Source organism: Magnolia sinica, chromosome 4 (assembly GCF_029962835.1).
Source record: "Magnolia sinica isolate HGM2019 chromosome 4, MsV1, whole genome shotgun sequence".
Taxonomy (NCBI): Eukaryota; Viridiplantae; Streptophyta; class Magnoliopsida; order Magnoliales; family Magnoliaceae; genus Magnolia; species Magnolia sinica.
The window spans coordinates 43738402-43753475 of NC_080576.1; the positions used below are offsets into that span (position 1 = coordinate 43738402).

The 15074-nt window shown below is 39.5% G+C and overlaps 1 protein-coding gene across 2 annotated transcripts in view; it reads right to left on the minus strand.

The window, feature by feature from the left end:
• The window catches only part of LOC131243066 (superoxide dismutase [Fe] 2, chloroplastic-like), a 58973-nt gene extending 45701 nt beyond the window's left edge, over positions 1 to 13272 (minus strand). The window contains exons 1-2 of one of the 2 annotated variants that reach the window (XM_058242143.1): positions 13004 to 13272; positions 12717 to 12905 (exon numbers count right to left, since the gene is read on the minus strand). In XM_058242143.1, the coding sequence (XP_058098126.1) occupies positions 12717 to 12839 (123 nt within the window). In that variant the 5' untranslated portion in view covers positions 12840 to 12905; positions 13004 to 13272. The remainder of the gene's footprint in view (positions 1 to 12716; positions 12906 to 13003) is intronic. The other variant, XM_058242142.1, reaches the window with a different exon arrangement.
• Positions 13273 to 15074: the final 1802 nt, after the last annotated feature.

Here is a 15074-nt window from a genome sequence, read left to right on the forward strand (position 1 = left end):
AAGAATATACAAAAAACTAGCAAGGGATTACATTATAGACCTAGCCCAAAAGCAGGAAAATGTTTTACACAATCAACCCCTGCTGCCCATTCCATTACATCCCTCTTGATCTTCCACACGACTTCTTCCCATGGTCCTGCTTTGTTGTGAAAGCAACAAATGTTTCATTTGCCTCGAATATTCCAAAGGACCGCTAATAAAGATAAACGCCAAATAGATCGCTTTCCTTTTACAAGCCGAATAGCATGCCACATCCAGAACAATAAGTCTATTGAATGAGGCATCAAAACATATATGAAGGTTGTCCACCATAAGTCTACTGAACAATAAGCCGACTTTGAGAAGATGCGACCACACTTGATACACATATGTTGGGGAGGAGCATGGCCCGCTTCTGAAGGTTGTCTACCATGAGAATGTGCCATATTCCTACCAAGCGAAAGAGGCCACTTTTGGAGGAGTATCATACGCCCAAAAGGCATACAAAATTCATAATCTCCCACATTTGCTTCCGCCCAAAACATTGAGTATAATGATTTAACCGAAAAGTTACCCAAGGGGAGGCACTCCATATCAAGGTGCCCGAGAGATTGGGGGAATAATATAATAGATGAAGCTGTTCCAACAATCTTTCAAATTCCAACACCTCATCGGTTAAGGCCCTTCAACATGGAGAGCACAATGCTCCCCTCCCACCATCGTGTGAAAAACATGAAGCCACGATCACATTTCTCGAAGGGGATAAGCAAGCCAAAGATGGAAATTCCACTGCTAGTGTATTATCACCGCACCGTCTATCTTCCCAAAATCATATCCTATTGCCATTTCAAAGGGAGAATTTCAATCTTGATTTCACTATAGGAGCAACTGAGAAAATGGATTTCCAAATTCCGGATGTGTTGTATAGAGATGACTAATTAACCTCCCTCTTCTAGCCATACTTGGACGCTATGACTTCCCTCCATAGCTTCCCCTCTTCAATTCCAAACCTCCAAAACCACTCGCTAAGGAGGGTCATGTTCATATCTTCTATCACCGCACCATCTATCTTCCCAAAATCATATCCTATTGCCATTTCGAGGGGAGAATTTCAATCTTGATTTCACTATAGGAGCAACTGAGAAAATGGATTTCCAAATTCCGGATGCGTTGTATAGAGATGACTAATTAACCTCCCCCTTCTAGCCATACTTGGAGGCTATGACTTCCCTCCATTGCTTCCCCTCTTCAATTCCAAACCTCCAAAACCACTTGCTAAGGAGGGTCATGTTCATATCTTCTAAAACTCTTAATCTAGCTCCTCCCTCGACTAAAGGTTCGCAAACTTCCTCCCACTTGAGTAAGTGGAACTTGAATTTATCTTCGACCCCTTGCCATAAGAAGTCCCTCCATAAATTTTCTAATTTGTTCAAACTTTTTTTGAACAATTATATAAAGACATAATATATTGGTAGGTTTGATAGTGCCACCTTGATGAGAGTAATACGACCCATCAATGATAAGTGCCTGCTTTTCCATTTAGATAACTTCCAATCAAATTTCTCTATTACTCTGCTCCACAAATGCTTCGGAGGTCTGCCTGCACATAATGGGAGCCCCAAGTAAGTCAATGGGAAGGATCCCGTTCTGCATCCAAAGACATTTGCAAGGGCAGATAGCTTTTCCTTAGAGAGACCCATGCCAAGCATTTCACTCTTTGCAACATTAATTTTTAGCCTTGAAACCACTTCGAAACATCCCAAAATTTTCTGCAAATCGCCTACCATGGCTTCATCTGATTTACAAAATCAGAGTGTGTCATCCACGAATTGAAGGTGAGAAAGCATTTCACTCTTTGCAACATTAATTTTTAGCCCTAAAACCACTTCGAAATATCCCAATATTTTCTGCAAATTGTCTACCATGGCTTCATCCGATTTACAAAATAAGAGTATCTCATCCGCGCGTTGAAGGTGAGATAGTCTTCCCCGCTTGGATTCCCTCGAAAACCTGAAATGAGACCTGCCCCTTGGCCTTTTGATAGCATGTTGCTAAGTGCTTCCGCCACCACGATGGAAAAAAAATAATAATAAATAAATAAATAAAAACTCAACATCTTCGTAGAAAATTTAAGCGAAACTTGATAAATAAATAAAAACAGATGAATAGTGTCAGAATTACTATTCATCTAGCCCAATTTGTGAAAACCAACGAAGTAGGCTCTAATTGAACACAAATTAAGCATGATTTGGTAGATTAAGGTTTATTTCATTGAACTACAACAAAACAAGAAAAAGATATGAAATAAAATAAAATAATAAAAAATTAGAAGTGATGGGTTACTTTTTTTTCCAAGTTCTCCTAAAACAACCAAATCCGCTTCACATACCGACTCCCACTCAAGCCCATATTGCCTAATGTTCTTTTTAGCACAAAAATCTTAAAAGTAACGGGAAAATAGGACAAAATGTAAAACATCACCATATATCTATGTGTGTGTGTGTGTGTGTGTGTGTGTTTAGCATTTTTTTACACACACTGCTACACCCACACACACCACAATGGGTCCTTGAACCCATGACCTCTATGTTGAAACTCTTGTGAGTCTACCACTGAGCCATGAATAGGGACCCAAATAATTCTTTCTTGTCAAAGGTCAACCAAATAGTCCTAATTGAACACAAATGAAGCATGTTTTGGTCAATTAGGGCACATTACATATGAATACAATGAAAAGGCTATTTAAGAGAGAGAGAGAGAGAGAGAGAGAGAGAGCAAAAAAAGGTGATAGTTCGCCTTCTTCCGATATTTCCCAAAATGATCCATTCCATTTCAATTCATCAAATCCCACTCTAAATGTTTTGATCTTCAAAATAGGCCTAGATCTAGTCTAACATCAGTTCCAAAGCCTCATTCATGGTTGAAATGAAGTGGAAAAATAAGTGATTTTTTTAAGATGACCATTTTATTTTATTAAAGAACAAAGAAACAGCCAAGCTGCCAAATAGTTACAAGGCACCCCATCCATTAAAGGATAATTCACGTCCGATTAAAGTATCAGACATCGAAGCCCGCTCAATTACATTCATCTTTGCATTACTAAAACCCCCTTCGCTAGGACCAGAAAAAATCCACAATGGTTTTTTGGTATCACTCAAGCCACCCCAAAATTTTTCAGGAAACTTTCCTAGGCCCCCCTCGTAAAAGAGCAATTAACGAAGAAACAATTAATCGATTTTTCATTCCACCAACATAGTGTACACACATTGGTAATGTACAACCCCCCTCTTACTTAGGTTGTCCATCATAAGCAACTTGTTCCACCCTACTAGCCATGCGAACGCTACCAATGTGAAAGGGCGGCATATGACCATATGGGCATGATGTGCGCCCTTCCACCTACTGGATGGGGGCTGAATAGCATGTTGTAGAAGGAAACTGTCCTGACTTGTTTTCTCACCACATGATTGAGTCCCACCCCAACAATAACTCACACTCGTTAGTTGTTTCGATAAGCTTATGAATTCCTCCACCTCTCAAATTCCTTCGACAATAGGCATCCATGCTCCACTTTTGCCAACAGGATCCCCCACCCACATGTCCTTCCAAACCCTCCTATAGTGGTTTTTCTTTAGCCAACATTCCTTTGCTCCATACTTCCTGATCATGACTTCCTTCCATAAAAGCTTTCCTCCTCCATGCCCAATTCCCAAGAACCTTCTTAAACTGACACACTCTTTAATCCAACTCCTCCACTTTTCCCCACAACCAAGTCTACGTAACATGTAGTCAAGGAAATCCCAATCAACATGATCATATGCTTTCTCCAAATCTAGCACACCACCCCACCTTTGGCTTCTTTATGTTGGTAATCAATGCATTCATGAGCTATCAAAGCATTATCCGGTATGTCTTCTCTCAACAAAGGAACCTTGAGTCTTGAAGATCAATGTTTTCGGTAGCGCTCATAGCATACACTACGTAGTGTAGCATACCTAAAATGTTGTGTAGCATAGCGTAGCTAAAATACTACGTAGCGTATGCAAGTAGCGTAAGCTACAAAGTATGTAGTGTACACTACATGTAGCGTGTAGTGTAGGTAGTGTATGCTACTTGAAATCTCCTTCTAATGCTAGTTAAACACCTATTTTAAAATGGTGGCGACTCATCCCCATCACACATGGCACTACACTAGATCAATCCAGACCATCCAAATTGTGGTCCATATCGTGGATAGAGAGCACTTAGATCAATCCAAACCATCCAAATTGTGGTCCATATTGTGAATTTGTGATGTTTCAATAAAATAAAATAAATAAAAAAGAGGTCACACTTAGAGAGGTCTAAAGGAAAAGAGACGGAGATTTTGCATGGAAATATGTGGTTGATGATCTAGATTCATAGTTAAGAACTCTTAGGAATTATGCATTTTGTAAATTTTATCATATTTTTCAATTATTTTAATTTAAAATATCAAGAATCATGTAGCTTACGCTACACAGTATGTAGCTTATGTTACACACTATAGAGGGCCAAACGCTACACTATATGCTACATGCTATTTAAAATAATGTTGGAGATAACACTCCTAAGGATGACACGGAATCTTGTGGCCAATACCTTTGCCAAAATCTTGTATAGAGCCCTAATTAAGCTTATCGGCCTAAGGTCTTTTAGGTTGTTTGCTCATTTCTTTGGCACATTTGACTTCACCAACTCACAAAATATTCTAAAAGAACACCAATGGAAAACCATCCAATCCTGGTGCTTTGTCATCCCTCCCAAGCATGGTTCTAAATGTCGATATCGGCAGATGTATCGGCTTGGCAGAAAAATTATACAATACATCATCGCATATCAGTATCAGGGCCAAATTGGCCCATATCAATCAGAATTTTTTAAAAAGAAAAATTAGGAAAAAATGAGATATCTAAAAATCTATCATTTTTATTTTATTTTTATTTTATTTTATTTATTTTTTTACTTTTTTTATTTATTTTTGTGTTTTGACCATATATTCAATGGTCTAATGGACCATTCTTTGCTAAGAATGTTGTCTTGACGGGCTGACCTAATATAAGGTGGTGTTGATTTATTTTTTCATATAAATTGTTGATATATATTAGAAATTGATATCATATATTGATTAATGAACTAATAAACTAAACACATATTTAAAATAATAAGAAATTAGGATTGTAAGATACGGCATCGCATATCGATATCGGGGCCGAATCAGCCCGATATAGGCGGATGTATCGGCCTGGCAGAAAAGTTATATGATGCGGCATCGCATATCTGTATCGGGGCCAAATCAGCCCATATCAATCAAAATTTCTTTTAAAGAGAAAATAGGGAAAATATTAGAAAATAAGAAAAAATGAGATATCTAAAAATCTATCATTATCTTTCTTTTTTGTGTTTTGACCATATATTCAATGGTGTATCAAATCATTCTTTGGTAAGAATGTTGTCTTGACGGATTGACCTATTATAAGGTGTGGCGTTGATTTTTTTAATTTTTTTATTGTATCAATTGTTGATATATATATTAGAAATTGATATCATATATTGATTAATGAACTAATAAACTACACACATATTTAAAACAATAAGGCATTAGGATTGTAAGATTAAGAGAAGAGTATAAATATAACAAGCATTGGTAACTTGATATATGAGTAAGATTGTAAGAGGTGAATTTTTTGATAAAGAAAAGTAATATTGAATCTGATTTTTTAAAACAATAAAAAAAAAATTAAAAAAAAAAAAAAAAACTTTTGAAAATTGACCAAAAAAAAAAAGGGGTGAAAATAAGTTAAAAATAAATTTGCAGCCTCTAAAATGTAAATGTTTGTAAAAAGAACTTAGATCTATGTTTAAATCAATAGATCTATCATTCCCCCAAATAAATTTTGCAGAAGAAGAAAAAATTCAACAAAATACCTAAAAATGAATAAAAATGGCTCGAATATAAAAAAATAATTTAAATTTAATCATAACTGTAAATGTAGATCTATGTTCAAAACAAACATATATTAGCCGAGATCTATTATTCATAATCATATAATTTTTCTAAAAATTATTTTTGAAAAATTTTTGGAAAATGCCCAAAACTTAACCAAAAAATGTAGAAATACTTTTTTCTTTAATCAATGCATGTGTGAAATCATTAGATCTATTGTCTTCTAATAGTCCACAAGCATCATAACAAGAAACATATTAAAAATAAAATAAAAATAAAAAAATAAAAATCCTATGTAAATCAAAAAGAAAAACCCTCAAATTGAGACAAAATTATGCAGGATAATTAACCACTTGCACTAAAAGCTCGAACTGTTAGAGTATAGCAAATTAATCCCTTTATCTCATAGCACGGGCCTCACATCTCATGAGTTTAGGACCTCGGCCGAACCCCCCTCGTGGGCTCGTGGGCCCCAAATCACATAGGCTGCCCACCCCGAGTGTGTCACCGCATCCCACGGGCTACCCCACTCGAACCCGATGTGAAATGCGCATTAATCACCCCCAGTGAGAAGTCTTGAACACGAGACCTCCCCTGTGGGCCCCAAATCACATGGGTCACCCACCCCAAGTATGTCCCTGCATCTCACGGGCTACACCACTCGAGCCTGGTGCGAAAATGCCCCTGCATTAATCATCCCCGATGAGGAGTCTCAAACACAAGACCTCCCGCTCTGATACCAATTTGATGCAGGACAATTAACCACTTGCTCTAAAAGCTCGAATTGTTAGAGTATGGCGAATTATTCCCTTTATCTCATAGCCCAGGCCCCACATCTCATGGGTTTAAGACCTCGGCCGAACCCCCCTTGTGGGCTCGTGGGCCCCAAATCACATGGGCCGCCCACCCCGAGTGCCCCCGCATCCGACGGGCTACCCCACTTGAGCCCAGTGTGAAATGCACATTAATCACCCTCGGTGAGGAGTCTCGAACACGAGACCTCCCCCGTGGACCCCAAATCACATGGGTCACCCACCCCGAGTTTGTCCCCGCATCCCACAGGCTACCCCGCTCGAGCCCGGTGTGAAAATGCCCCTGCATTACAAAATTAATAGATCCATATTCTTATAACTCCTCAAGCATCATAACAATAATCAGCCCAAAAAAAAAAAAAAAACTAATTTCAAATTTTTTCAAAAAATTCCTGCATAAATCAAAAAAGAAAAAAACCCCAATCAAGATCAAGTCATCCATGATCTAATCGAAATGGTTTATATAATTGTTTCGATCAAATTATAGATCGAAACAACAACAAAAAAAAATTTACATTTTTTTCTATTTTTGCAAAACTGAGTCCGAGAGCTTCGATCTTTGATTTGATGGAAAAAAAAAAAGTTTCAGTCTTCAAATTTGACCTAAATTTGGTTGAACATGCCTTTAAAACAATTCCTCTTTGCAAACAAATCAAAACAAGGAGAAAACAGAAAAAACAAAGAGAAAACACACACAAAAGACCCACTAGAGCCTTTTCTAGTCATATGTTGAACCGATACGACAGTGAAATATCGATGCTGATACAGCACCTTTTTTCATAACGGCCCGATAGAGTATCCTATAGAGTATCGTATTCGGTCGATACAAAACTGATTTTTAAAACTATGCTCCCTAGCTCATTTATTTCCGCTTTAATCTCATCTTCTGTGACTGGCCTTTTAAGAATATTCACCTATTCCGAGATAGTCTAAAATACCATATCATCCAATCTCAGTCTCCCCATCCTTCACTTGTGAACAAGGTATTCTGTATCAGTAACGGTGGCCGTAACGGTGACCACCATTATCGATACAGGGGCGTAACGACTGTTACAACCACCATAATGGTTAGAAATTTTCTTTTGCCCAAAAAATTCTAAAGAAATATTTAGAACATAAAGAATAATGTAAATATTCCAAATATGTATTGATTTTTTGTTTTGATCATGTTTATGGTAGTGTAACGATCCACTCTTTGGTGAGAGTGTTGTATCGAGCCGTCTAGTGAATTTGTGAACATGATTATATGTATCTAATGTTTACACATCACAATCAAGCATTAAAACTAGAAATAAGAAAAATTGCATGAAGACTCCTTTTTCAATTTTTTGAAAAAAAAAAAAGGCCATAGTAGCTTCTATTCACCCAAATCACTTCAATCTATGATTTTAATATTTAAAACTATAGTAAGAGTGGTTAAAATCTATTGTAAAATGATTTACGAGAGTTTTTGGAATGAGAAAAGTACAAACAAAGGGGAGAAATGGATTTAAATAAAATAAAGTGGCCATTTTTCGACTGTTACGGGGGTAACGGTCGTTATGCCCCGTAACAGCCTTTATATCCACCATAACGGCCTTTATATCCCAAAAAATCAATTGCCCCGTTTCACCCCCGTATTGCATAACGGTCATGACCGTTACCTATACATATCGGCCTTTACGGGCGTATCGTAACGGATACAAAACACCTTGCTTGTGAGCAAACCGTGATAGAAGCCATCAATAGCATTGCATACTTCAACTTTTTCCTCCACCCTAACACCATTCACCACAATGTTGTGAATTCTCTTGGCCCTTGCACTAGCTAGTCCATGGAAGAATTTGGTGTTGTCCCCTCCTTAAGTCAATTTTCCCTTGACAGATGCTTCCATTTTATCTCTCCTTTAAGCGACTTTTGTATTCTAATGTCAGCATCTCTCTTCTAGTTCTTTCCTCTACTGATAAGACCACGCCCTCCTCCTTGGCATCCAGTGCTTGTATTTCATTGAAGATACTATCCATCTCTTGCTCCCTTTTGCCGAGCAGCTCCTTTTTACACTACATGATTTTCCTTTTAAGAAGTTTCAATTTCAGGAATAAGCACAAAACTTGGATATCCTTCCAATTCTAATGATGCCCACCATTCATTCACCAAGTCCACAAATCAACCCACTTTAAGACACGTGAATTCAAACTTGAATGACATGGGACCACAATCCTCCTCCACATCTAGTAAAACCAGATATTGTAGCCCTCATTGACACTTTAAAGGGAACTTCTCTACCCATGTTGTTGAGACTAAGAATCAATCAACCTTGGACTAAACTGGCTTCTCTTGGCCTTTGGACCACATGAAGTTGGCATCCCCCATTGGAAGGTCAATTAGCTTGTTCCTTTGCACCCAATTTGAGAACTAAACGATGCTTTGAGTAATCCTGCCCTCGGAAGATTTTTATAAGAGAACCTTGCAACATCAAAATCTCCTCGAACACACCAAAGGGCATCCCATATTCATCTCATACACTATAGAAAACACCCATCTGAAGACGGAGTTCACCGGGGGTGATTAATGCACATTTCCCACTATGCTCGAGTGGGGTAGCCTGTGGGATGCAAGGACACACTCGAGGTGGGCGGCCCATGTGAGGCGGTACCCATGTGATTTAGGGCCCACGAAGGGGTTTCAGTCGAGGTCCTAACCCATGAGACGTGGGGCCTGGGCTATGAGATAGAGGGATTAATTCACCCTGCTCTAACAGTTCAAACTTTTAGAGCAAGTGGTTAATTGTCCTGCATCAAATTTGTATCAAAGCGGGAGGTCTCATGTTCGAGACTCCTTACCGGGGGTGATTAATGCAGGGACATTTTCACACCGGGCTCGAGTGGGGTAACCTGTGGGATGCAAGGACACACTCGGGGTGGGTGAGCTATGTGATTTGGGGCCCACGAGGGAGGTCTTGTGTTCGTCACTCATCACCAGGAGTGATTAATGCGCATTTCACACCGGGCTTGAGTGGGGTAGCCAGTGGGATACTAGGACACACTCGAGGTGGGCCGCCCATGTGATTTGGGGCCCACGAAGGGGGTTCAGCCAAGGTCCTAACCCATGCAATGTGGGGCCTGGGCTATGAAATAAAGAGATTAACTCGCCATACTCTAACAGTTTGAGCTTTTAGAGCAAGTGGTTAATTATCCTGCATCAAATTATGAGATTTGGGGCCCACGAAGGGGGTTCGGCCGAGGTCCTAAACCATGAGATGTGGGGCTTGGGCTATGAGATAAAGGGATTAATTCACCATGCTCTAACAATTCGAGCTTTTAGAGCAAGTGTTTAATTGTCCTGCATCAAATTGGTATCAGAGCGGGAGGTCTCGTGTTCGAGACTCTTCACCGAGGGTGATTAACGTAGAGGCATTTTCACACCGGGCTCGAGTGGGGTCGCATGTGAGGTGCAGGGGCACACTCGGGGTGGGCGGGACCCACGGGGTCGATACTCCTCAACGGGGGTGATTAATGCGCATTTCACACCGAGCTCGAGTGGGGTAGCCTATGGGATAGGGGACACACTCAGGGTGGGCGGCCCATGTGAGACAATACCCATGTGATTTGGGGCCCACGAAGGGGGTTCGGCCGAGGTCCTAACCCATGAGATGTGGGGCCTGGGCTATGAGATAAAGGGATTAATTCGCTATGCACTAACAATTCGAGCTTTTAGAGCAAGTGGTTAATTGTCCTACATCAATCTCACAGTTATAGAAGATTGTTACCATCTCCACGACAGAAACAAAGTATATTATTGTGACGAAGGCTTGAAAAGAAATGATATGATTACAGGGTCTCTTGTAGGAGTTGGGTAATAAGCAAGAAAATTGTAAGTTGTACAGTGACAGTCAAAGCGTAATTCATTAAGCAAAAAACTCAACCTTCCATTCAAGAACCAAGCGTATAGACATTAAATATCATTTAATAGAATTGCTTTTGGAAGATGGACAATTTACTTTAGAGAAGATTCACACAAATCAGAACTCCACGGATATGTTGACTAAGGCGGTCACCAAAGAGAAACTGAAGTCATGTTCAGTTTCTATTAGTCTTCAAGCTTGAAGACCAGGAGGAGATTTACATCAAGTTCTCTACGGAAGCATGGGCTTTTACATATGCAGCATGTTCAATGGGAGATTGCATATGACCAATCTCCAAGTGGGAGATTGTTAAAATCTGTGGAGCCTGATCATTAGAGGTGCACTGCTCATCTAACAATCACTTTCGCGGGCAATTTTATAATTTCACATGGAATTGTATGTAAACCTTAGTTCGTTTGGGGTAATATATATTTTGTCATGAGAGAGAGAGAGTCATCATTATATTGAAAGCTACTACTTCGTTTTTGCATTTGAGCATAGTGGATCGATGTGAATCTGTGGACGTACCAAAAGGGAACCACGTAAATCTCAATGTTGTGGTTTGTCTCTTTTTCATGTTTTCTTTTGATTTTGATATTATTATGCGTGTAGTCAAGAAAGGATCTTTCTCCTAACACAAATGTACCCCCAGATGGGGCATCTGATGTATAAATGTTGGTTTGAACCAAACCCTAATCCGTGTTGTGCATTTAGACGCAGTCAGTGTTCGAAGAATCGATATCGCTACAACTTTTGTTGGCCGGGGATAAGGAAACAATATCGATATTGCCGCTAATATCGCTGTTAACCGAAAATGCAGGAAAACATGAGGAAAACGGTAGAATTTTTAGTGAAACTTCAGGAGATGGTAAAATACACATATTTGCATGGTTAGAATAAAAAGTTTGCAAAAAGAATGTATACACGTTAAGTTTCCATTTAATTGGAGCTTAAAAGCATGCGTCGCGTAAGAAACGGTCTAACCATCTCATCCATCCCATCTAACCATCCAATCATCCATCCAACCTTCCATCCAAACATCCATCAATATTGCATACTACCGACAACTCATGATATTTTGCCAAAAAATCATCAACAACTAGAAAGGAAATGAAAGATTGTGGTCTTCATATCGCGCATGTTGTGATAACAATAATATTGAGATATTATCAATATTAGCAACGACAAATTGAAAACTACATACAATGATGTGCTCATAAAAAATGAACTAGAATTTTTTTTAATAAACAAACTTTATGTGATATCTATACGTTGGCAATATTATTGAAATATCGTCGATACACTTGTGATGCAAGTGTTACCTAGAATTTATGCAGTCAAAAAAATTGACGATATCAATACATTGGTAATATAAGTGACACCTAGAATTTACACAATTGAAAGTATTGGCGATATCGATACATTGGCGATACTTAGTGATACATCGTTGATGCTTGGAATTTCTAATACTATCAGTGTTATCGGTTTCGCTACCAGTGTTATTGGTATCACCAAGCAGGAGATAACGATAATATCAGAGATAATTCAAACAATGGACATAGTTCACAAACCCCTTCCAATCCCCCAGCTGTCGAAGTAGGCACTAGAAAGCCCACTCACAGAACACCATTTGGATTGGTTTTCGACAAGTGAGACAATCGGAAAACCCATTTTTGTGGAAAAACCATCCAAAAAGGCACTTAAAGTTGAATTGCTTTCTTATATAAGTGACCCAATTCATTCAACAGAGCTTTTCTAAGTCCCTACACGCACAACCTTCACATTTGCCAGACCTGCTCGTGTGTTGGGCATCCAAGCTATGCATAAGGTGAAGTCATGCCACATAAACGGCCCAGTCCAAAATTCAAGCAGCAAACCCCATCAGGCGGGCAGGCTTCACATATAACTTGAATGTAGACTGTTGACCACCGTCCATTGTTTCAGTTCATGGGTTGCCCACCTGATGAATCATCCAGCCTGATCTTGGGTCAGTTCATCTACAGGTGGGCCCACCTGAAACAAAGACTGAATGCAGGAAGATTAAATGTACGGAATATAAATATATAAAAATATATACCAGATGGGGGTTGGGAATCTTCAATGGCCTGCAGAAATGGGAAGCGAGAAGAAGAGAATTTGGAGGGAGAGGGCTCTGATGAGAGGAGGAACTAGGCAGCAGCAGCAGCTGCTGAAAAGCCATTACCCAAAACACCCCTTTTTTCTCCGTTCCTTTCCTACTCTATAACACCATCATCATCATCATTATCTGCACAGAAATCCCAAATATAAAATTGAAAAATAAAATAAAGCATTAGTTTCATTTGAGTGAGGAAACCGAAATGAGATTTTCGTTGCATTTCTGACCTTTTCTTCTCCTTTCTTCTTATCCTCCTCTTCTTCTTCTTCTTCTTCTTTCTCTTTCTTTGAAATGCGGAAGTTGAGAAGGGTTTTAGCTTCGAAAGGGTTTTAGCTACAACCAGCAGATAGTAGATATGGCGCGTGCAATGCACGTGGACAGTAAAAGGAAGTGATTTTTGAGAGTAGCAGATGAGGATGGCAATGCGCGGGCTAGGGCTGCACCTGGTATTACCCAGCCCTGATGCCGGGCCCTGGTCCTGATCGGGTCAGAAAGGCCTCGGCTCTCGTCAGAGTAGGACTAGTGCCAGGCAGGGCCACAAATGATCAACGGTTTGAAACGGTCTATTCTAGGAATTTTGGTGAGTATATGAGCCCCACCGTGTGAATGCTCTTGATCATTGAAACATGACTCCAAAGCCAAGAGCGCCTTCAAACATATGTCCATTGATTGAGACCTGGTTACAAATATCTTTAAATCATGCATTTTGTTTTCTAGTTGTGGCCAACTTGATGATTGGACTGGGCTAACTTACCCAGCCATTCAGCATTTTCCTATGCTTGACCCAGCCCAAACACTTGACCTAGTTTTCAAGCCCGGGCCTGGCCTCGGCCCAAGTTTAGGAGCGCAATCCCTGGCCTTATACGGCAGGGCTACCTCGGCTGGGCCGGGCAGGCTAACCCAATTTCACACCTGGTGGAGAAGCGGATGTACATGGTTTGCCCTGCGTGGGGAGTGATTTGATACCCTGGCTAAGTGTGATGGCTCTTGCTCGGGCACATGAAGTTGCAGGTATATCATACCTTAATTCTGCTATTGCTCGAATCTGGATGAGAGGTATTGTATATATAAACGTATGAGTGCCTGCATCAAGGAATGCAAAGGGCAATAGGGGCACCGGTGTTAACCAGAGACCCTCCAATGCATAAGTTAGGTAGGTCGGATTATTAGAAAAATAGAACTTGAATCAAAGATTTTTGTGCTAACCTTCTTCAGTAGGCATGAGAGTTATTTATAGGATGCTTATATGTTCACAACCCCAAGTATAAGGCTGCGATGTAATAATAATCTCGGTGAGACCGAGGTCGAATTCATAGAGACTAATCTCATGTGTTTTCTGAAAGCAACTAGAAGAAGAACTAGAAAAAGATGAAAACCTAAATATGGAATATTTGAGAGTAATTGTCAGATATTTAATGAAAAACTTAAAAAGCTCAAGGGTGAGAAACTAGGGTTTCCAAGAATCCACTTGTAGAGATCAAGGAGATCTATGATTTATTCAATTCAAACGATTGGAATCGGAGTCTCATCCTATCCAATTGGAAGATATCTCAATAAAATCAAATTTGAACTTCCTTTGACCTAGTTCTCAATGGATGAGAGGTGTAAGAATTGGAAGTGATTCCATCACAAAACCATGCCCATGAGACAAGGCAAACAACAGCATTTATCAATCTCATAACCAATCTGGGAGAATTGTGAAAGTTAGGGATGATTCCATCATCCAACCATGCCCAAGGGAAGATGGAGAACAACAGGACTTCCTAACTTCACAATCTCAATATATGAAAAGAACATACTCAAAACGATCGCAGATTTATTGTAATTTGAGTCACAACAAACCATTAAAAACTGAAAGTATTCCTTATAATCAAACTAGAATCAAAGAGAGTTTAATATAAACATGAATCAAAGCAATAGAAACATCACATCACATCACACTACAAACTTTACCTCTTAATCCTAGCTAAGAGGTTTAGCCAGTCATAGACATGATTGAACTAGAATCTCTTAATAAAAGCATAAAAACAACTAAGGAAAAGAAAGAAAAACTCTTGGCGACGGCTTCTCCATGCTTTTGTTCTACTCCTCAAACCTTAGATGATGCCTAAGGGTGCCTTAAGGACCCCTATTTATAGTTTTAGGTCTTAAACGTTCGCACCGAGTTGGAAATTTTCAGAAACCGCTTCAAATTTTCGCACTTTGTGTACTGTCTACGTAACCCATGACTGGTCGAGGACAACCCTCGACTGGTCGAGGGTCACCTTTGACTGGTCGAGGATGACCTGATTTTAGCGA